The sequence below is a fragment of the Halichoerus grypus genome, chromosome 12 (assembly GCF_964656455.1).
Source record: "Halichoerus grypus chromosome 12, mHalGry1.hap1.1, whole genome shotgun sequence".
Taxonomy (NCBI): domain Eukaryota; kingdom Metazoa; phylum Chordata; class Mammalia; order Carnivora; family Phocidae; genus Halichoerus; species Halichoerus grypus.
In genome coordinates, this window is record NC_135723.1 from 31,919,786 (window position 1) to 31,944,468 (window position 24,683).

The window sequence follows — 24,683 nt, forward strand, 5'->3', positions numbered from 1 at the left end:
CTTGGGAGGTCCTCATTCACATAGTCTAGCCGTCCCTTCTCAGAGGTCTTTGAGAGCTTGGGAGACGGTGGAAGGCATGACCTGTCCCAAGAGAGTTTCTGTCTGGCTTTTCTAGAAACATCTTCTCTCTCCTCTTACCCTTTCTCTATTTTTTTCTTTTTTGAACTGTCTTCAGGCACTATATTTTTTTTTTTTACTTTTTTTTTTTTAATTATGTTAAGCACCATACATTACATCATTAGTTTCTGATGTAGTGTTCAATGATTCATTGTTTGCGTATAACACCCAGTGCTCCATGCAGTATGTGCCCTCTTTAATACCCAGCACCAGGCTTACCCATACCCCCACCCCCGTCCCCTCTAGAACCCTCAGTTTGTTTCTCAGAGTCCATAGTCTCTCATGGTTCATCTCCCCCTCTGATTTCCCCCCTTCATTCTTCCCTTCCTGCTATCTTCTTCTTCTTCTTCTTTTTTTTTTTTTTAACATATAATGTATTATTTGTTTCAGAGGTACAGGTCTGCGATTCAACAGTCTTACACAATTCACAGCGCTCACCATAGCACATATCCTCCCCAAATAGTTCAAGTTTCAGTGCAAACAGTCGCGTGAATTCACTCTTAAACTCATTACATTAGGGAATGTTAGGAGGGTTTTCTGTTGTTCTTGTTTTTAGGAAGAGGTGGGTGGGTTGGTTGAACAGAGTAAGACCTACTCCAAAGCACTCTTGAGCTCTGGCTAATGTTTTGTTCCTTTTGTCCTTAGTCTCCAGTCACACAGATTAGGTATTCCTAGCATTATGTATACATATGGCTTTACCTTCAGTTGTGTCCAGTTACATTTACCTAATGTCAGCAAGAATTCACACTTGATATGTGAATAGCTAGATGGAGTAAAGGTCATGGCTGTATTCATCGTCACCATTTGGAGCCTCTTTGTGTTGTGATTTTTGCATAGTACTTACTCATTTTTTATTTGTGCTTCACAGGTTTGTTGTGGCCTGTTCAGCCTGGAAATCCTGTCCAGAGACTGATGCGGAAAAGCTAGTTCTGCTGGTGTTTCAGGCTTTCCATGATATGATGCAGCTGATGAACACTGCTCATCTTTAGAGACTAATCATTTATTTAGCATTTATAAAAATATTAGACTGGGTGTGGAGAGTGGGTTGGTGATGTGAGATATGAAGCAATATTTGAAGGAAACTTGTTAAATGTAGAAATTAGTAGAATCATGCTCTCTAAATTTATTCTCACATAGGAAGATAAAAATAGGATTTTTAAGCTTCCTCTGTTGCAGTAGCAATGCAAATTGATATAATGAAATATGGAACTATGCAAAAGTTGAAGATAGGCCTCAACAATGCAAATCTACAAATTTTAATAATGCAAGTCTTACTCTTAGAAGTATTTTTGTTGGTTACCTATATAGGTTATAAATCCTCTCTCAACATCATTGTGTAGGGTCTGTCAAGCACTTTAACATTTCCTAGTTGCCAAAGGGTATGGAATACATGATAAGATGTTAACTTCCCTGAAATCCTTGCCTTCCACATTCACCACAGGGATACAAGCCTACTGTGTTTGATGAGAAAGACCACTACAATTTAATGGTCATCAAAAGTAGAGCTTCTGTTGGACAGAAGAATTAGAGGGAGGTTTATACTCTGAAGCACACACAGAAGAACCCTAACAAAATTCATTATAGTATATTGAACTTAGTTTTGTGAATATAAAATTAAAGCACTTATTTTTAAAATTAGAGTTGGTGACTTGAAGAAGATTGCTGAATCAAATTCTCAGGATTTTACAGGTTTTTTTCCTGCTGTTCAAAATAGAAAATAAAGTTCTCAGTCATGTAGCTTCTTATTTCGTGTTTGGATAACTAATCTACTCCTGTTTGACCTTATGCTTTCTGGTCTAAGTTATGTATTACTGTGTAAAAAAAAACCACCCAAAACTTACTGTCTTAAATCAATTTATTATTTCTCATGATTTTATCAGTTGATTGTGCCCAGTTGGATAGTTCTTCTGGTCTTGCTGGAGTTTATTTATGCAGCTGCATTCATCAGGGTGCTGGACTGAGGCTGTAAAGTTGAAGATGCCTCCCCTGCAGCCTGAGGACTTGGTACCTGGGACTCTGTCCATGTGGTCTGATTATTCAGTATTCTAGCCTTGCCTTAGGTACTTGGCAGTGGGAGTGTTCTAAGAGAGAAAGGTAGCATCTGCAAGGCCTCTTGAGGCCTAGGCTCTGAAGTCACAGGATATTACTTACTTTGAATTTTAGTGGTGAAAAGTTGTAACAGTAGTCTAGATTCAAGGAGTGGGGGGAAAGTGTCATCTCTTGATATGAGAAAACAGCAAAGTCATTTTATAAATGTAGATAAATAGGAGCATTTACTGGGGGCCGTTTTTGTAGCAATGTTCTATATCAAGATTACAGTGTATTTACTGGTTGTATACATCCTTTAAATTTTCCTGTCTTCTGAATTTGGTAAGACTGGTTTATTGTTTCTTTGTGAAAACATTGAGTTGGCTTCTGTGGCACTTGATATATCCCTAACAGGTTTCTTCTTCCCATTCTATACTGTGGACCTTTTTCCTCACTAGTACAATTTTATATACTACACTGCGATGGCTTTTAGAATCATTCGGTTGGTGGTTTTTAAAGGTCTAAAGACGGGTATTTTAGAAAGTGTTCACTTCCTGCAGAGAAACCTCTTCTGTGATACTCTAAAATGTTTCCCTAACCTGCCTGAAGTTAAAAATAACCTGGAATGCTTTTTACAGAGAGATTTCTGGGTCTCTACCCAAACCTGTAGAGTTGGTTCCAGAGGCTTTTGAGTCACTGAGGTAATGTACCCCTTGTCCCATTCTTCTCTTGGTTAACATGAAATTTAGTCCACTATACACATGGTTTCGTTTGAAAGCGTCTTTGGTAAGATCTGGTTTGTTACAGATAGAGGAACTTACTAGTTTGGGTAGTTTACTGACCTAAAGAACCTGTGATAGTGGTGAGAACTGATACTGCTTCAGTGAATTATAAAGAAAACAAATGGAAACGTAAGGAAAAAGATTGCCATGTGGTTAGCTTCTAAAGGTGGCCTGGATTTTTTTTTTTTTTTTTTTTGGTGCTCTATCTACACATATTATGGGCAAATTAGTGATAAAAAGTAATGGAGATGCTATAGAACCTCAGCATTTCATTGTTATTGCCAATGTTTCAAATTGCAGTTGAGATAGTTGAAATTTTTATTGAGTTAAAATTTTCAGAGATATTCAATGGTATGTGGTTGGTTGGTGTTTTTTTTTCTTTTTGCTTTATGGAACAGATGTGTGTCTGTAAAGTTAGCTTATCTAAGGGCTATCTCATTTCTCATGGACTTTGATGATAAAGCTGGGGAATACATTTATTAAAAAAAAAAAAAAACTCCATTCCCAAAAGAATAATTTGGAAAGTCAGCAAGGGAGAGAGTAGGCAGTGGAACAATATATTTTTCCTTTGTTCTTGTGAAAATTGTTCCCCAACCATCGTGTCATCTACCCAACTATTCAGGACCATACGAAGTTTCCCTGGGTCTGTGATTTCTGTTAGTTCTACAAGTTTATGTATCTGAACTTTGCTTTCTCTGTATGTTTCTGGTAACTCAAGAGCTAGGCTGCTGTTTTTATAACTCAAGACAGGTTACCACTTTTTACTCTTACATTTCAGATGCTATCATATCAACACCAAATGGGATGTTCTAAATTGATATGGAATAAGATATACCTGTATTTTATGATTTGTAAAAGATTTCTAGTTTAAGTCAGAAAAAGTTTTAATTTGAATTTAAGATCTAACAAGAGTTCATAAGTTCTGTGTCCCAGCCTGGACACTGACCATGGAAAAATAGATGCCTTTCTGAGCCAGCAGCTGTTGATGCGTGCCATGCTCCTTGACCTTGCCATTCTGAAACACCACTATTAAGTCTGCGTTCTGGATGGTGGACAGGCGGTGAGCGATCACGATGCAGGTGCGGCCTTCTCTGGCTTTGTCCAGGGCTTCTTGGACAATCTAATGGTGAATCAGAACAGAAGTCTTAAACCTTTACCATCACAGCAAAATGTTACCTTTTATTAGGCATGTGTATTTTTACATAAATGGCATTATAGTCTAGTTCCTTTTTAGTCTAAAAGCGAATTCTCACACTAAATCACAAGTATCTAAATTTTCTGTCCATGAATGTATCTTACTAGTTCCCTTGTATTATTTTATCTTCTAGTTTTTCATGATTAAGGTGCTAAAAATGTGAGGTATGCAGCTTTTTTCTTCTGAATGCTTTTTTTTTTGGCTTATGAAATTAAGATCATTTTATAAAATTTGGAAACTACTGGAAGGAGTAAGGTTTTTTTAACTTCAAAATATAACCAGTAAATTTCTATCCTCTTCATGACCAAAAAACTTCTATTGTACAAATTAAATGGAACGTGAGCAGAGAGGCCCCACCTTTTCACTTTCAGTATCCAGAGCTGATGTAGCTTCATCCAACAATAGGATTTGAGGTTGTCTGATGAGGGCTCGAGCAATAGCAATCCTCTGTTTTTGACCTCCTGAGAGCTGAGTTCCCTTATCTCCCACTCTTGTTTCATATTTCTGCAAGTTAGCCATTAGTAAAGTTAATCAAGTCCTAACCCAAAAAATTACTAATGATATACTGCATAAACTTGTACTTAATATTTGATAGTTCTACTTACACAGGAAAACACATTTATAAACAAAAGTTGCTATAACAGCTACATAGTGATCCATTTAGTATTTTTCCCACTTAAGAGAATATTCATTTTCAGAGTCAAACTAGAAAACTAGTTACTTTAGTTCTTAGTGGTCTTCTGCAACAGAAACTTGAGCACTGAATTCCTACCATTCTCATAATGCCAATTGATCTTATGTGTTTGGAGTCCTAAAAAGATTAAATAGAAATATTTAATGTGAAATATTCATATGACCCACATGGAGCCTAGTTTGTTCTCTTATACCAAAAACTTCGAGAAATACAAAAATTCCTACCCTGAAGGAATTTATAATGCGATGACAAAACTGGGTGTACAGCATTCAGTATAAAGTCCAGTATGTACCAAATGAGAGGTATATGCAACATGCTATGAAAGATCAGAAGAAGCGAATAAAAATTATGGAGATAAGGTAGGAACAGAAAGGAGAGATGCATGAAGGAAAGATAGTTTTGTACATAAGTTGGGATGCTGGATCATGAGAAAGAACATTCTAGGCTGAAAAAGTGTAGAATGAATAAAGAGCCAAAGAAGTACTGCAGCGCTTATGTAGTAATGTGAATTAATTTCCTGAAGTCCAGTATCAGCAAAGTTTTTCTATTAATCAAATCCTATACTTGAAGTCAGTGACTACCTGTTAAGGGTAAGGCTAACTAACATGGAGGGGGGTTTGAAAGGTTTGTTCTTCATTGAAGATTTATTTCTTTGAGAGAGAGAGAGCGCGCACAAGCAGGAGGGGCAGAGGGAGAGGAACAGAGAGAATCTCAAGCAGGCTGTGCACGGAGCAGGGAGCCCAACATGGAGCTCCATCCCACAACCCTGAGATCATGACCTGAGCAGAAACCAAGAGTCGGACGCTTAACTGACTGCGCCACCCTGGTGTCCCTAGGGTTTGAAAGTTTTTAAGTGTGATTGCTCATTACAGCAGAATACGAAGCTAGATCAATACCACGAGATTAATGATCCCTGCCATCGCTTTTAGTGGCTTCAAATCCTCTTTGCAGGAGTACTCACCTTTACCCATTACTGAAGAAAATTGTTTCACTGAACTTTTCCTTACTTTTCAAATCCATATTGACGTCACTGCACTTTGGCTACAGACCGAGCAGCTATAACAAGCTAACGGGAGCGCTGGGGACCGTAACGGGAGAGTATATGTCCTCTCCAAAGGAAGAACATGGAACATGAAAGAAAAACCTTATACAGAAATGAACTTAGAATGGATTATGGACTACAATGTAAAATCATAAAAACTTAAAGAAAAAAAAATGGAGAAATTCTTTAGGACCTAGAAGGCCTAGGCTAGGCAAGAGTTCTTATATTTGATACCAAAAGCACAATCGCAAAAGGAAAAATTATTATATTGGACCTTATCAAAATTAAAAAGTTTGGCTCTGCATATGACCCTGTTAAAGGATGAAAAAAACAAGCTATCGACTGGGACAAAGTATTTATAAACTATATATCTAACAAAGGACAGATATATATAAATTTCTCTCAAAACTCAACATTTAAAGAAAATTAGAAAATGGGCAAAAAAACAAGGCATTTCACCAAAAAGGAAATACAGGTGGCAAGTATATAAAAAGATGTCCCGGAGCTCCTGGGTGGCTCAGTCAGTTAAGCATCTGAGTCTGGATTTCAGCTCAGATTGTGATCTCAGGGGCATAAGATTGATCCCTGCATCAGACTCCACACAGGACATGGACCCTACTTAAAATTCTTTCTCCCTCTGCCCCTCCCCGCGCTAATAAAAAAAATAAAGTCAACATCATTTGCCATTAGGAAATCCACCACAATGAGCTTTACTGCAATCTATCAGAATTAAAACAGCAAATGCTGGGAAAGAGGCAGAGAAAATTTCATTCATACTTACTGGTAGGAAGGTAACATGGCACAGCCACTCTGGAAACCAGGTTGGCAGTTTCTTAGAGAGCTAACCATGCAATTACCATATGGCCAGCAATTGAACTTGTGGGCATTTATCCCAGAGAAATAACAACTCAGGTTCACACTAAAACCTGTACACAAATATTTACAGCAGCTTTACTTTTAATAGCCAGAACCTAGAAACCACCGAGATACACTTCAACAGGTGAATGGTTAACCAAACTGTGGTACAATCCATATCTATCCTACAATCCTAATCATCCTACTAAAAAGAATGCCACTGAAGAAGTAAAGAATGAACTATAGATACAAGAACTTCAGGGAATTATGCTGAGTGGAAAAAGCTAACCTCAAAAGGTTATATATTGTATGTGTGCTTAATGACATTTTTAAAGTAAAAAATTACTGAAATGGAGAACAGTTAGTGGTTGCCAGAGGTTGGGTGGTGTGAGGACAAAAGGGAAGGGGGGGTTGTGACTCTAACAGGGCATCATGAGGGATCGGAGTGGTGATGGAAATGTTCTCTATTTTTTTTTTAATAAGAATTATATTTATTTACAATGAGCTTGGTAAGTGCTAAGTAAATTCCATCTCATAAGCTCATAGACTAACCCAAAGAACAACCTTGTGTAGAGGACCTGATGGGAGATATTTTTATTGCCTTGGAGAAACACTCAGAATACAACCTTGGGAGTATTAATCAGATTGTTCTAAGTTCCAATAAGGCAGCAGTGGTCTATCACAATTGTTTACACCGTTGCAAAATGGGGCCTGGCACAGAGTCAGCATTCAGTGTATTGGATGGATGATTTAATTTTACTTTTGCACTGCTAACAAGGAAATGTTCTGTATCGCGACCGGTGGTGGATACGTGAGTCTACACATGCAATAACGCTGCACTGAACTAAATACAGATGCAAATGATTACAAGGAAAACTGGAGGTCCGAATAAGATCAGTGGATTAGATCAATATCAATATCCTGGTGGGGATACTGTATTACAGTTTTGACAAGATGTCACTGGAGGAAACTAGGTAAAGAGTACATAAAATCTCTGTTCCTTACAACTGCATGTGAATGTATATCTCAAAATAAAAATAATTAAAAATCCAAGTACTATAAGGGATAGATCAAACACGACTGCTATCTGAATGCAGCCCACAACCACCAGTTTGCAACCAGAGATATGGTGCCTACCATCAATACCACTTCATTTGCCTCTCACTACATTTATCAGATCTAGACCCAACACCTGATAATCTCATTTGCCGATAAGGAAACTTGCTATCATGCAGTTCAGTGTGTTGTTCAAGGCCCTAGTGCTACTACATAGAAAAATTTTCTTGTAAGATTTTGTTTGTGTATAACTTCGGGAACGGTTTTCAGAATGAAAAGCGTTTGTAGTTCATTGTGATTTCATCCTAAGAAATTACCAGTTAACTTACATGGGGTAAGGTCTCAATGAAGGGGTGTATGTTGGCTGCTTTGGCTGCATTCACAATTTCATCCTGTGATACAGCCCGGCTGTTGTCTCCGTAGGCAATATTCTCAGCAATGCTGCAGTCAAACAGGACGGGCTCCTGGGACACAATTCCAAGGTGGGCTCTGAGCCACTGGATGTTAAGTTTCTTTGCTTCTTGACCATCTAGGAGCTGAAAACCAAAGTCCACAAACTATAAGAGGGCTTAAAAAGAGAAGAAAAAAAAAAAAGCCCTAAATCATAAATTAACAGATTAACCATTTGGAGGATCGTGACATGTGGGCATCATTGGTTTGGGAAATACCAAGGCTCACAGCCTCTAAGCACTTACAGTGCTGGAGGCCAAAAAAATGATTTTTATAGTGATTAGGCCATCCTTTCTTCATCTCACTGGTGAAATGATAGCCCATTTGGCCCTGTCTTTCCACATTCCTCTTTGTCCTTATTTACCCTCCGCCAGGTAATTATACCATCTTGCCTCTAAGTCTGCAATTAGGTGTCCTACTCGTATCTGCTGTTCCCAGAATGACTCCAACATTTCAACTTGACTTTATTCCCCACCTCCAGGCAGCCAGATAAAAAAGCTCATCAGTAGTATCGCCCCAGACTCTCCAAGCTGGTTACTTCCAACCCTACCTCTACCACTCTTTCCCCTGAGAAATACCAGCCTTAAGCTTCTCCCATTTCTCTTTTTGACAGCACTGAGGACAAGAATTCAATGGAAAGTGAACAAGCTCAAAGGACAGTGTCTTTGGGAACAGTTTTGGTGGTGGTGTTTTTATTTTTTTTGTTTGCTTTAAGCAGGAGACATGTTGCTTCTAGAGGAGTCTTGTGATATATCAACTGAGAACGCAGCTTCCTTCTGGGTGAAGGAATAAAAACAAGTTCGGTTAGTCTTGGTCTCTCAGTAAAGAAAGAAATTCTACCATGGTATCAGCACATCGTGTTGTCAAGCTGGTTTGCCTGTATTAATACCTGCAGAGTAGTTTTAATAGTGGAAGCATACGATTTCCTGAAAAGAGCAAACTACACAAGGTTTAACACTTTGGTGACCATCTAAATGGGAATGGACTCCGAGGGCTTGGTCAGTGGGTGCCATCCCAAGGTAATGGGAGATGCAGGTATTATCAGTAAAAGCCAAGAGTTCACTCATGGCAGAGAGCCAGAATCTAGGTACTAGAAAATCACTGATGAAAGCTAAGTATGAAAGGGCTGGAGATGAGGGTCAAAGTCAAAAAGCCTTGAGTTCCGTGTTTGAGAGACAGGGCAGAAGGAGGTAGGAGGGAGTAAGAAGGTACTAGCCTGTCTTGGGTGTCTGCCTAGAATTCTGGCCAGAGTTTGTGGCTCACCTTTACAAACCAGGAAGTGAATATTTAGGAGGATCAGGCTGGCTCAAAAGGCCCAGGGCAGGGCAGAGGTTAGCTTCATATTTGGTATTTTCGGAACTATACTAAACTCCGGATGCTCTACCTTCTTGTCCCCATAAATTTGCCTGAGTATGGGTACCAGTTTGGTTTTTTTTTAGAATGTGGTCATTGCATCAACTAGGATTATAGGCCTTTATTTGTCCAGTTTTTTTCCTCTTAGAAGAATATTGGTTTATTAGCCATTTGAAATAAAATCTTGTATCAGGTGACTAACTTAAAGCGTGCTCACCACTGTACCAGCCACTGGGTCATAGAACCGCTCCAGGAGCTGGACCACCGTGCTCTTCCCACAGCCGCTGCTACCCACCAGAGCCAGCGTCTGGCCCTTCTTCACCTCGAGGCTCAGCCCCTGAAGCACGGGGATGTCTGGCCGAGTGGGATAGTTGAACACGACCTCATTAAATGTCACGTTTCCTTCAAATTTATCCTAAAACAAAGTTTAATGTTGCTATTATGATTAGTCTGATAATTATTGGAATGAGAAGGATTTCACAGAAACTTGACCAAATACTGTAGGAGAGGAACATAAAATTCACATTCAGTCTAAGTGTCGGCACGAGTTACTACTGAAAGCAAGCTGTTGTTATATAAAATGAAGATGGGAGATGGGGGTAAAATTTAGACCAGACAGAATCACATTACAGAGAGTTGTTATCCAAACTCAATTTCCGGTCTTTTAGACAAATATTTAGATTTCCCAAGTGATGGTTCTGAGGCTAGAGTGAAGCCAGTGGCCCAAGGCTCAAAGGCTTGGGAATCTGGTGCAGCGTCTACCTGAGGTCTCAGTGGACAGCCCTTATCTCAAACCCTGGCCACCTCTTTAGCTCATTCACAGGGCACAGGAATTTTCTCAGCGCACGAAATCCATGATAAAGTCCCAGAAAAACTGTCTACGTATACCACTGCTCGTGCATTAATACGGGCAGCAGCTTGTGTCATACAAAGTACGCTCAGATCTAAATTTGAGTTAACTTTGGAGACAGTATAGGATTATTACTCTTAATGTGAATAAAGTAGCTTTCTTACCATTTATAACTTGGTCATTAAAAAATGTGATTAAAGCCACATTGCTATTTGCCTTTACATACAGAGTGACATGCATATGCCTTCATGCAGCAATAATTAACATTTTTCATGGAAATTACTCAGTTCTAGTACATCTGGATTTTTTTTTTTTAACTTTTCTTGAAGTTTATTATTACAGGGGTGCCTGGGTGGCTCAGTCGTTAAGCATCTGCCTTCGGCTCAGGTCATGGTCCCAGGGTCCTGGGATCGAGCCCCGTGTCGGGCTCCCTGCTCAACGGGGAGCCTGCTTCTCCCTCTCCCTCTGCCTGCCACTCCCCCTGCTTGTGCTCTCTCTCTGTCAAATAAATAAAATCTTTTTAAAAAGTTTATTATTATGATTTTCATTCAATACAGGTGGTTTTAGTTTTAAATTAAAAAAAATTTAAGTAATAAACTTTATGCCCAACGTGGGGCTTGAACTCATGACCCAAGATCAAGAGTCACATGTTCAACTGACTGAGCCAACCACATACCTCCTTCTTTACTTTTGATGTGCTCAACTTCAGAATCCTTGAAACCCCCTATGATATTTTATTTTTTTAAGATTTATTTATTTATATTTATATTTATATTTATATTTATTTATTTAATTTATTTATTTATTTGACAGAGAGAAAGCACAAGCCAGGGGAGCAGGAGAGGGAGAAGCAGACTCCCTGTTGAGCAGGGAGCCTGACTCGGGGCTTGATCCTGGGGCTCCAGGATCATGACCTGAGCCGAAGGCAGACGCTTAACCCCCTGAGCTACCCAGGTGTCCACCCCCCACCCCCCTATGAAATTTTAAAATGTTAAGAACGTTGGCCAAATATTAGGCCTATAAATATCACAGAGTAAGCTAAATATAGGTTAGTGTAATCATGATAAATTTTTCCTGTGGTGATCACGTAGCAGATAGCAAACCTTGAGGAAAAATTAACCAAGCATTCATCAGGCGGCAGAGAACTCACAGGCCTCAGGCCTTCTTCACTGTAGCTGTCAATCAGAGGCAGTCTCTCCAGCAGCATGAATAAGTGGGCTGCCGACAGCTTGGCTTTAGCATAGTCTGGAGCAAAGGAGCTGGCGTGTCCTAGAGCCACTGCACCGAACACAATTGCTGAGAACACCCTGGACAGAAGTAGAGGAATTAACAACTTAGCTTCTATAATTAGCTCTGTGAGTTCCAAAGTCCAAATACGAACCGCTTACCAGTGTCCATGTTCTCTACTCCCACAGGCACCGCTCCACCGACCCCCTGCCAAAACCACTACACACATTTCCATGAAATCCCATTAACCAAAGAAACCTAGAGGAGAGGCCAGAGTTCCCGTAACTTTCCACAGTTCTTCTCTTCCGCGAGGTGGCTGGTAACTGACTTGTGACCTCCAGCAATTTTAGTGACTGGTTCTATCCTCTCTGGACTTGAGGGGACTGAAGCACAGAGTGCTGGAGGTTCCTCGTCAGTGTCGGACAAGGAGTGACGCTTCCTACCGCATCGCTGGCCCTGACTGCCAGTCCGTGGTTTCTTCTGTGTTCCCACGCACCCAGTACCGCGCGCTGCAGTTACAGAAACTGCTTAGGGAAAAGGCGCCTTTACTACAACTCGTTTTTCTCTTACGATTACGGGAACGATTGGCGCTACCCTGAGAAAAACATTCGTCCTCAGCTAAAGTTCTGTTTTCCAGTGATATGCTCTTTGAAGACTGGAAAGAGATTGTAACATCTTTTAGGAAGGGCTTCAGATTCTGAGATCTACATCTCCAGGAGGCTATTTACTCCTGACACCTGAGCTCTCTGAGAACAAGGGGAGGGGAGGAAATTTTTTATCTAGTTAATACTGGAGAACTTAAAGGAATGTTTCATTTCCCAAACTTCTAAATCTAAGATATTGAAATGTGTTTTAAGTATGGGGGAAGGGGGGCAGGAATGATGGGTATAGTAAGGCTCTCCCTTAAATACTTGGTTAAGGTTGGTTACCAAAAATTAAATTTTAAAATAGTGATGAACAACCCAGATGTTGCTGCCTAACTTTCTTATATAGCCTATCATCGAGATTTAACATAAAAGACTAAAAAGTTGTCTTCTAATTATCTAGAACTTAATTTTTTAATGGTAGAAATAAAAACCAAAAAAAGCAGGGTCCATTTCTTCAGTGATGCTCTTCTAGACAATAAAAGTACTCTAAGTTGTAATGCCCAGAGCCAGATATTGCCATTCATCCCTCCGAAACCACTCTCTGCTCCCTCCCCACCTCTGTCTTGTCCCATCCCACTCCCTGCCTGAGAGGCTGACCTTCCTGGACTGCATCAGAAAGTTTTTCTTGTCCCCTGGCTTCTGAAGGGGCTTGGCAATGATAGGCACTAGCAGGAGGTGAGGGCATTTGTTGGCTTCTTTCTTGTTAGATTGTGTGGTTGGTGGCCCTCCCCCAAGGACCACAGAAGCCCCCTATGCTGGGTTCTGAAAATCCTTCCTTCCTCTTGCCCTTTAGGCTGAGGGTCTTAGCGGTTCGTAGCTGGGAACTGCTTGGTAGTTGACAGCTCTCCTGGGTACTGCTCACCTTAACACTTCTCACACTTTTGTAAACAGACCCTTTAGTACTCTCCTTAGTTACCCCATCTGAAGGGATATTTGTTTCCTGCTGGGATACTGAATGATATAAAGATTATATATACTTTTTCCACAGTTATTTTCATTTTGGATGAAAACACTTTCCTTGTCCTCCCCCTGTTCAAAAAAGAGGCTGTCCACGACTACTTTAAAATCATTCCACCAGAGCAGAAATATGCCAAGCGGTCTTAAAAAGAATGGCTTCCCTTTGGCAAGACAAAAACACAACCTAATTGAATGTAGTTAACATATTTTGAAAAGACGAATGCATCAATTAGACCGCTGGTTAGCCTTGGAAGCCAAGAAAAAAGGAGAGGCTACAAGGCCAAACGTTGGCAGGGTCATCTCAGGCCCAGTCAGGGCAAGAGGCCTTTGCCAGAGTTCAGTCAAGCATTCCCATCCCTTTATCAACGCCATCTTGTGGTTGCAGATCAACAGTGTATTTAACCCTCTGGTTTGAGTCCAAGGTGACAAGCAGTTTTCTCATTATGATTTATTTCAGCCTACACTGTACAGTGAGAAAGTTTGCTATCCTCCTGACTGGAGTTCTATGCATTACTACAATTCTGGTTTATGATCTTTTTTATGAACTTGGTTAATTTTAGTCCACTTGGATGATTCAACTGTACTTGTAGTATTATTAAGATCAAATTTCTGTGGTAGATTCAACTCTGACCTCATTTTAGAACAAGTGAGCTCCCCCCACCACTCTCCAATTTTGCACAGACCTACTAAAACCACATAGAATCTTTTATTTTTAAAGTTACTTACAGAATAACATCTCTAAAGCGCATATGTCCATTCACAATGAGGTAGGCGCCAAATCGAAAACAACCAGCATAGGAAAAATACATAAATGCTTGTGAAATACTAAAAGTGATTCCATAGATGTGTGCCTTCTGCACAGAATTCCTGAAAGGCAAATTAGCATATTCATAATCATCTCTTTGGCCTCTCTTAGCACAGCTTCTAAGTGTGGTGGACCTGGGTATATATTCTGCCTCCCCTTCTGTTAGAGTACATGACAACTTCTCTATGTATCAGTTTTCTGATTTATATAATGGGGATAACCAATATGATGCAGAATTGAGAACTAAAGAAACAATATAAATGTCTAGCATAGTACCTCATATTGATTTTTCAATTGATAGTTGCTGATATTATTACATGTTAATATCTAGTCAATCAGAAATTCAACCCCTATGATATAAGACTGTTGAATAAAAAAATATGGAGGCTGTCAAAGTGAGGACTAAAGTTTGAATTGTCTGAATGCGATTTCTTAGGTATTATCTTGTCTTCTGTGACTAGTTATAGTCTCATGTCACAATTTATGTTTCAGATTCAGAAAAGCAGGGTCACTGAGGTATATACAGACATGCATGAGAAGTTCTTCCCTGAGCTAGATCCCACCAGTCCCAATACAGTTCGTTTTGCACTATTTTCTTTTTTTTTTATTTAAATTTTTTATTGTTATGTTAATCCCCATACATTACATCATTAGTTTTAGATGCAGTGTTCCACGATTCATTGTTTGTGCATAACACCCAGTGCTCCATGCAGAACGTGCCCTCCTCAATACCCATCACCAGGCTAACCCATCCTCCCAACCCCCTCCCCTGCACTATTTTCTAATTAGACCACATGCTATCCTTTATTAGTATAGCTACTTTACTATACTTTGTATTGTACATCCTCCAAGAGAACAGTGATTTATTTACTCCCAGATTAGAAGGAAGGCATTTGGAAAGACTCTGGAAAAATTCAAGCTATTACTGATTTGGATATTTTAATTTACATGCTGTGAGAATGGTCTTACATTACTTAAAATTATTAATTTGCAGTACTCTTCCATCTTTGAATTATAATCAAATTAAAAATTAGCTCTTAAGTCCCTTGAAGTTCAAATTAACCATAAGTCTTAGGTAACGGCACATATATATTTACATGTTACATATATACTTACATCAAATGGAGAGAAAAATGTACTTTCATGTAGTATATGTAACTAAGGAGATGGAATAAAATGAAAATCTCACTTTTCCCTTCTCAAATTTGTAAGCATTCAAGCTACTGTTCTAGTCTGCAAAGTTGTAGTCTAAGTGGTGTTCAGTTTTGTTAAAATATATTCATTTATAAGAACAGGCCCCGGTTGGAAGCAAGTAGCCAATCATGCCGCTGGGAGTTTCTTCAATTGCTCAATTATGAACCAGTGAAATAGACTAGGCATGGGTTTCATGAGGAGGTTGGATCTGGTCCTCATCCAGAGAAAAAATGGGATACTCTAGCCAAATACTAAGTCTCATCCTTAGTTCAGTCTACACAATTCCAAGAAAATGCGAGCGTGAAGAATTCCCTGCAATACTTCTCCATCGCCCAGAGAGGCTGTTGACGCTGCCTGCACCAAGGAGCACACACTGGCACAGTCCTCTGTGCCTGTTCAGTCTCGGAGACCCTCCTCTGTTCACAAGAGATGTAAGAATCTTGGGGGAGGAAAAGATGGCAGAGGAGTAGGGGACCCTATTCCAACCAGTCCCCGGAATCGAGCTGGATATCTACCAGACCACTCTGAACACCCACGAAATCAGCCTGTGATGTAAGAAGATAGATCTGGATCTCCAGAGAGTATCGCAGTTGGCTGGTTTCGAGCTATGAAGTGGGGAGCCATGATTCTGTGGGCAGATATTGGAAGATAAACGGAAGGGGGAGGGAGCTGTGGTGATCCTACACCACTGGTGAACACTAGCCTCCCGCGATGGGGACGGGGCACAGACTCGCAGACCAGCAGCAACAGGGAAAGGACTTTAAGGCAGCCCCCCGGACTGAAACCTGGAGCAGCAGGGCCATGCGAGCGAACTGGGGGCAGCTGGCAGTTTTAAAAGTAAAAAGGGCAGAGACGTGCCCCGACCTGGAGGTGAGGACTGGGAGCACTGCTGAGGGGCGCACAACCCAGGACACTGCAGTTTATAGCAGCATGGACAGAAGCGAAGCGAATGTGGCCTGGAGAGCTCACTGAAGAACAGACTGCGATCTCTCTGCTCTGAGGCAGAGGGTTGGAAAAGATCTCTTCTGCTCTGACTCTCAGAAGAGATGTGGAAAGCCGCCAGAGAAAGCCGCCAGAGAACAAAAGCCCCCAAAAAACCGGTTTTCACTGAGCCCCCCCGCCACAAGGGGCAGGGCAACTCTGCCCAAACAGGGTTGCCTGAGTAACAGCATGGCAGGCCCCTCCCCCAGAAGACAGGCTAGGAGAACAAGAGGCCAACCACCCTAAGGTCCCTATAAAACAGGTGCATCTTGCTTGGGTTGTGGTCAATAATTTGGACTCTGTACATTCCCTCAACCACCCCGCAACAGAATGACTAGGAGGAGGAACCCCCAAAATAGGAAAGACTCAGAGACTATGACTTCTGCCACAGATTTACAATGGATACAGATATAACCAAGATGTCGAAAATGGAATTCAGGGTAGCAGTTGTGAAGACGATAGCTAGAATGGAGAAATCGATTAATAGCAACATAGAGTTTCTAAGGGCAGAAATGAAAGCTGAACTGGCAGAACTTAAAAATGCTATCAATGAGATCCAATCTAATCTAGATAATCTAACAGCTAGGGTAAATGGGGTAGAAGAACGAATTAGTGATCTAGAAGACCAATTGATAGAAAAGAAGGATAAAGAGGAGGCCAGGGAGAAACAACACAAAATCCATGAAAATAGAATCAGAGAAATAAGTGACACCATGAAACATTCCAATGTCAGAATTATTGGGATCCCTGAGGGGGTGGAGAGAGAGAGAGGACTAGAAGATATATTTGAGCAAATCGTAGCTGAGAACTTCCCTAATCTGGGGAATGAAACAAACATTTGTGTCTTAGAGGCAGAGAAGACTGCTCCCAAAATCAAGGAAAACAGGCCAACGCCCTGGCATGTAATAGTAAAACTTGCAAATCTTAGAACCAAGGAAACCATCTTAAGGGCAGTTAGGGGGAAGAGACTCCTTACGTACAGAGGGAGGAACATCAGAATAACGTCAGACCTATCCACAGAGACATGGCAAGCCAGAAAGGCCTGGCAAGACATATTCAGGGTACTAAATGAGAAGAACATACAGCCAAGAATACTTTATCTGGCAAGGCTGTCATTTAGAATGGATGGAGTGATGCAGAGCTTCCAAGACCGGCAGAAACTGAAAGAATATGTGACCATTAAGCTGGCCCTGCAAGAAATATTAAGGGAAGTTCTATAAAAGGATAAAGACCCCAAGAGTGATGTAGAACAGAAATTTACAGAGACAATCTATAGAAACAAGGTCTTCACATGCAACATGATGACAATAAATTCATATCTTCCAATAATCACTCTCAACGTGAATGGCCTAAATGCTCCCATAAAACGGCACAGGGTTGCAGATTGGATAAAAAGACAGGACCCGTCCATATGCTGTCTACAAGAGACTCATTTTGAACCTAAAGATACATCCAGACTGAAAGTGAAGGGATGGAGATCCATCTTCCATGCCAACAGACCTCAAAAGAAAGCTGGGGTAGCAATTCTTATATCAGACAAATTTGATTTTAAGCTAAAGACTGTAGTTAGAGACACAGAAGGACACTGTATCATTCTTAAAGGGTCTATGCAACAAGATCTGACAATTATAAATATCTACGCTCCTAACATGGGAGCAGCCATCTACATAAGCCAACTGTTAGCCAAAATAAAGGGTCATATTGATAATAATACGTTAATTGTAGGAGACCTCAATACTCCACTCTCATCAATAGACAGATCATCTAAGCAGAAAATCAACAAATAAAAAAGAGCTTTGAAGGACACACTGGACCAGATGGACAGAACATTCCACCCTAAAGCAAAAGAATACTCATTCTTCTCAAGAGCACAGGGAACTTTTTCCATACTGGGTCACAAATCAGGTCTCAACCAATACCAAAGGATTGAGATTATTCCCTGCATATTCTCAGACCATCATGCTTTAAAACTGGAACTCAATCACAAGAAAAAAATTGGAAGAAATTCAAACACTAGGAAGCTAAAGACCACTCTGCTCAAGAATGTTTGGGTCAACCAGGAAGTCAAAGAAGAACTTAAACAATTCATGGAAACCAATGAGAACAAAAACACATCAGTCCAAAACCTATGGGACACTGCAAAGGCAGTCCTAAGGGGGAAATACATAGCCATCCAAGCCTCACTCAAAAAAAACAGAAAAATCCCGAATTCACCAACTAACTCTACACCTTAAAGAACTCAAGAAAAAGCAACAAACGATGCCTAAGCCATGCATTAGAAGAGAAATAACTAAGATTAGAGCAGAGATCAATGAATTAGAAACAGTAGATCAGATCAACGAAACTAGAAGCTGGTTCTTTGAAAGAATTAATAAGATTGATAAACCACTGGTCAGACTTATCCAAAAGAAAAGAGAAAGGACCTAAATTAATAAAATTATGAATGAAAAGGAAGAGATCACAGTAGAAACTAGAAGCTGGTTCTTTGAAAGAATTAATAAGATTGATAAACCACTGGTCAGACTTATCCAAGAGAAAAGATAAAGGACCTAAATTAATAAAATTATGACTGAAAGGGGAGTGATCACAACTAACACCAAGGAAATAGAAACAATTACTAGAAATTATTATCACAACTATATGCCAATAAATTTTTTAAAAAATATTTTATTTATTTATTTGACAGAGAGAGACACAGAGCATGAACACAAGCAGGGGGAGTGGGAGAGGGAGAAGCAGGCTTCCTGCCAAGCAGGGAGCCTGATGCGGGGCTCGATCCCAGAACCCCGGGATCATGACCTGAGCCGAAGGCAGACGCTTAACAACTGAGCCACCCAGGTGCCCCTGTATGCCAATAAATTAAGCAACCTGGAAGAAATGGATGCCTTCCTGGAAACCTATAAACTGCCAAGACTGAAACAGGAAGAAATTGACAACCTGAATAGGCCAATAACCAGTAACAAGATTGAAGCAGTGATAAAAAACCTCCCAAAAAACAAAAGTCCAGAGCCTGATGGATTCCCTGGGGAATTCTAACAAACATTCAAAGAAGAAATAATACCAAGTCTTCTCCTGAAGCTGTTTCAAAAAATAGAAACAGAAGGAAAGTTTCCAGATTCATCCTATGAGGCATTACCTTAATCCCCAAACCAGGCAAAGACCCCATCAGAAAGGAGAATTTCAGACTGATATCCCTGATGAATATGGATTCCAAAATTCTCAACAAAATCCTAGCTAATAGGATCCAACAATACATTAAAAGGATCATCCAACACGACCAAGTGAATTTATCCCTGGGATACAAAGGTGGTTCAACATTCACAAATCAATCAATGTGATAGAACACATTAATAATAAGAGAGAGAAGAATAATATGGTTCTCTCAGTTGATGCAGAAAAAGCATTTGACAAAATACAGCATCCTTTCCTGATTAAAACTCTTCAGAGTATAGGGATAGAGAGAACATTCCTTTAGTTCATAAAATCCATCTGTGAAAAACCCACAGCGAATATCATCCTCAATGGGGAAAAGCTGAGAGCCTTTCCCTTAAGATCAGAACACATCAAGGATGCCCACTCTCGCCACTATTGTTCAACATAGTACTAGAAGTCCTAGCAACAGCAATCAGACAACAAAAACAAATAAAAGGTATTCAAATTAGCAAAGAAGAAGTCAAACTCTCTCTCTTCGCAGACGACATGATACTTTATGTGGAAAATCCAAAAGACTCCACCCCCAAATTATTAGGACTCATACAGCAATTCAGTAATGTGGCAGGATACAAAATCAATGCACAGAAATCAGTTGCTTTCTTATACACTAACAATGCAACTGTAGCAAGAGAAATTAGAGAAACAATTCCATTTATAATAGCACCAAAAACCATAAGATACCTCGGAATAAAGCTAACCAAAGAGGTAAAGGATCTATACTCTAGGAACTACAGAACACTCATGAAAGATATTGATGAAGACAAAAAAGATGGAAAAACATTCCATGTGCATGGATCGGAAGAATAAACATTTAAAAAGGTCTATGCTACCCAGAGCAATCTATACCTTCAACGCCATCCCGATCAAAATTCCAATGACATTTTTCAAAGTGTTGGAATAAATAATCCTAAAATTTGTATGGAATCAGAAAAGACCCCGAATCGCCAAGGAAATGTTGAAAAAGAAAAACAAAGCTGAGGGGCATCACGTTGCCCGATTTCAAGCTATATTACAAAGCAGTGATCACCAAGACAGCATGGTACTGGCACAAAAACAGACACATAGATCAATGGAACAGAAGAGAGAGCCCAGATATGGACCCTCAACTCTCTGGTCAAATAATCTTCGACAAAGCAGGAAAGAATATGCAATAGAAAAAAGACAGTCTCTTCAATAAATGGTGCTGGGAAAATTGGACAGCTATATAGAGAAGAATGAAACTCGACCATCCTCTAACACCATACACAAAGATAAACTCAAAGTGGATGAAAGACCTCAATGTGAGACGGGAATCCATCAAAATCCTAGAGGAGAACATAGGCAGTAACCTCTTTGACATTGGCCACAGCAACTTCTTTCAAGATATATCTCCAAAGGCTAGTGAAGCAAAAGCAAAAATGAACTTTTGGGACTTCCTCAAGATAAAAAGCTTCTGCACAGCAAAGGAAACAGTCAACAAAACAAAGAGGCAACCCACAGAATGGGAGAAGATATTTGCAAATGACACTACAGACAAAGCGCTGATTTCCAAGATCTATAAAGAACTTCTCAAACTCAACACCCAAAAAACAAATAAGTCAAAAAATGGGCAGAAGACATGAACAGACACTTCTCCAAAGAAGACATACAAATGGCTAACAGACACATGAAAAAATGTTCATCATCATTAGCCATCAGGGAAATTCAAATCAAAACCACAATGAGATACCACCTTACACCAGTTAGAATGGCAAAAATTGACAAGGTAAGAAACAACAAATGTTGGAGAGGTTGTGGAGAAAGGGGTACCCTCTTACACTGTTGGTGGGAACGCAAGTTGGTACAGCCACTTTGGAAAACCGTGTGGATGTGCCTCAAAAAATTAAAAATAGAGCTACCCTATGACCCAGCAATTGCACTCCTGGGTATTTACCACAAAGACATAGAGGTAGTGAAAAGAAGGGCCATATGCACCCCAATGTTCATAGCAGCAATGTCCGCAATAGCCAAACTGTGGAAAGAGCCGAGATGCCCTTCAACAGATGAATGGATAAAGAAGATGTGGTCCATATATACAATGGAATATTACTCAGCCATCAGAAAGGATGAATACCCAACTTTTACATCAACATGGATGGGACTGGAGGAGATTATAAGTGAAATAAGTCAAGCAGAGAAAGTCAATTATCATATGGTTTCACTTATTTATGGAACATAAGGAATAGCATGGAGGACATTAGGAGAAGGAAGGGAAAAATGAAGGGGGGAAATTGGTGTGGGACACGAACCATGAGAGACTATGGACTCTGAGAAACAGAGTGAGGGTTTTAGAGGGGAGGGGAGTGGGGGGATGGGTTAGCCTGGTGATAGGTATTAAGGAGGGCACATTCTGCATGGAGCACTGGGTGTTATACACAAACAATGAATCATGGAACACTACATCAAAAACTAATGATGTATGGTGACTAACATAATAAAATTAAATTAAATTAAATTTAAAAAAAGATGTAAAAATCCAATCCTATAGCCCAGTTGCGTCAAAAAGCTACTTATTCTCAGTGAGCTATTGAAAGAATGTCATCCTTTCAGGCTTTTTTTTTTTTTTGAGCAGTTTTATTATCTTCTGGGAACAATTTTTAAGCCTCAGGAAAGCACTGGGTTCTTAGCAAAAATCATTTATGTTCATTACCTGTAAGCTCCATATAATTTTTCAACATACATCGATTCAAATTTTCTTTCCTGGGTTAAGGACACAACTGTCCTAATATTTTCTATTGCTTCTGTTGCAATCTGTAACGTAGAACAGATCTTGATTAGAAGTGGGGTTTTACTCCTGGATAATGAAAATTACAAACTTTGGAGGAATCCTGAAGGTTATGTTGACAGGTTTTTAATTCCTTCAATTTTGAAAGCAAAGGCATAATGTGTTCTTCAAGATGAGCTCATGACAGAACCGCCCATCTTAAAAGCAAATCTGGTTGTACCAGATATGGTAGGCGAGTCTTCATATGCCCGGGGAGACTGACAAGCTGAGACCAAGCATGGAGGTCTGGACACCAGAAACTGGATTTTATTCCCAGCCCAGCCACCAGTCAGTTACTTTAATTACTGGGTTTTGTCACAGCCTTTGGTGGCTTTGCTGGGTAGGGTCCTAAAAGAGGGCATTAGGCTACGTGATTTCTAAGGACCCATTGGAGGTGCCAGTCATTTCCCAGGGTAGGGTCCTAAAAGAGGGCATTAGGCTACGTGATTTCTAAGGACCCATTGGAGGTGCCAGTCATTTCCCCCATGCATGTATCCCTCCTTAGAGACCAGTCAGTCACAGCTAGAATGAAGGTCCCAACTATAAACAACATGACCCTGCCTTCAGTCCCCACTTAAACCAGGGATGGACACCGGACTCATCCACTTCCTGGACTTGGATGGAGGCCACAGCTGGAACGGAGAGGTTGTGTGGATCCCGAGAGGAAGCTCTCCATTTGGGGAGCGCCACTGGGCATGTGGAGGCAGCTGGTCTGAATCCTTAGCAGGTGCGGAATGGAACAAAGGTGTAGAGAGACTCCAACAGGGGGAGCGTGTGGCTCTGAGAGCCTGCGACTTTACAGGAACACCCTCCATCTGGATTCCCTGCAGTTCTGGGCGTCCTTACCTCAAATCCCTTTTACCCAAACCAGCCAGAGCAGTTCTCTGACTGTTCCGGCCAAACCACCTCGGACTCATGTTAATAGTCTGGGACTTAGCTATGAAGGTTAAAGCCTAGTTCTGCAGCTGACTTATCTAAATCCATGACCACAAAGAGCATCAGATTTTAGTTTTACGTTTTTGTTTGCTCTGCTTTCAGACTTTTTACCTCAGTTCTTCTGCAACCAAGTGAAGGCAAGATATTTGCTACCTCAGGCTGACTAACCTTCTCTCTTTAGTTAGAAATGAAAAATCTTGCAGCAATGATGGCCAGATTGGGGCACACTGGTGAGTTTTTATTCTGTGCCGGGTGGTGGTACTTTGCTTCACTGACAGGCTCCCACTTCACCTCACACAACCCTGTGAGGTCAACAATATCCTCTTGTCACAGCTGAAGGAACTGAGACACCAATAAGTCAAATGACTTGCCTCAAGCCCTAGAGTTAATAAGTAGGCAAGGATTCTGTATCAGGCTATCTGACGCCAAGTCCTGTTCTTAACCCTTTATGCTTTTCTGCTTCCCCCTCTTTGTAATGTATATAAGGAGAAGCTAGTTGTTAATGACTTCACACTCAATTCGTGATTTTCTGGTCATGGATTAATTGCTCTGAGGCCTAGTCCTGGTTTGGCAGGGCTGTAATCTCAGTCATGAGGCAGGGCCTGAGTCAAGAGGGTTAAATGCAGACTCTCCCTACCTCCTTACCAGCCAGGGAGTCAACACCCTCATTACCAAGCCCTTTATGAAAAATGAAAATGGGAACGTATCCCAAATCCTGATGTAATTTAACCATGATTTATCTGCACCCGGGTTAGTAAGAGTTTTCTTTTTGAAAACAAGAACAAAAAACATAGGACAGTGATGGGGGTGGGAGAATTCCAGGACCTTCTTTCTAACCCTCATTCTGTGTTCTATCAAGAGTTGACTGAGTAAACAAAATTGAATTATGATTGATTGCTAACAATTAACATCTAAAATTTCTCATCTCTCACACTGTATTTTTAAAAAAGCCTTATTAGGTTTAAGTGGCTATTAAAAATAATTTTGGTCACTCTGAGTTATTCTGATTCCTAGAATGAGAGTATTAGCCGGGAGGAACACGGGACATTATCTGATACAGGTTCCCATTTCATTCAAGGGTGAAGGGAGGACCAGAGAAGTTGGGGATCTTCTTCAGTATCCCACACCATGACTAGCAAGACCAAGACTAATAATCCAAGGCGCTATGTTTCATTTGCCGTAAGCTCATTACTAACTGCCCTACTGCAGCCAAAATTCTGATACCTTTCAGTGTTATTAGCCTTCTTTAATCTTAACTAGATTCAAGATGTTTTTTTTTCATATAACTGGTCTAAGCAAACGCGATCTTCACTCTATCTACTGACAGTTCTCCCTTCTGAAATGTGGAAGGACCACGGTTCGGGGAGAAAGGAAATAAAAACCAAAGTATTTTTTCAGCAGTTAGTTGTGTCAAATAGAAGACCAGGAAACGATGCCCTCAATTACACACAGCCAGCAGCCAAGAGGATCTTCAAGCCCTATGAACACCCAGGGCTTCTCAAGTCCCAGAACCACGAAG

General features: G+C 40.4%; 2 protein-coding genes across 7 annotated transcripts in view; one reads left to right on the forward strand and one right to left on the reverse strand.

Moving 5' to 3' along the window:
* Positions 1–1,854, forward strand: part of CROT (carnitine O-octanoyltransferase) — a 50,312-nt gene extending 48,458 nt beyond the window's left edge. For both annotated transcript variants that reach the window (XM_036081730.2, XM_036081785.2), the window contains exon 18: positions 986–1,854. In XM_036081730.2, the coding sequence (XP_035937623.1) occupies positions 986–1,106 (121 nt within the window). In that variant the 3' untranslated portion in view covers positions 1,107–1,854. The remainder of the gene's footprint in view (positions 1–985) is intronic.
* Positions 1,855–3,786: 1,932 nt separating this feature from the next.
* ABCB4 (ATP binding cassette subfamily B member 4) overlaps positions 3,787–24,683 on the reverse strand; it is a 71,222-nt gene continuing 50,325 nt past the window's right edge. For all 5 annotated transcript variants that reach the window (XM_036080924.2, XM_036080859.2, XM_036081186.2 and 2 more), the window contains 7 exons: positions 22,115–22,215; positions 13,980–14,120; positions 11,573–11,729; positions 9,790–9,987; positions 8,099–8,305; positions 4,480–4,626; positions 3,787–4,047 (listed from right to left, as the gene is read on the reverse strand). In XM_036080924.2, coding sequence (XP_035936817.1) covers positions 3,841–4,047; positions 4,480–4,626; positions 8,099–8,305; positions 9,790–9,987; positions 11,573–11,729; positions 13,980–14,120; positions 22,115–22,215 — 1,158 coding nt within the window. In that variant the 3' untranslated portion in view covers positions 3,787–3,840. The remainder of the gene's footprint in view (positions 4,048–4,479; positions 4,627–8,098; positions 8,306–9,789; positions 9,988–11,572; positions 11,730–13,979; positions 14,121–22,114; positions 22,216–24,683) is intronic.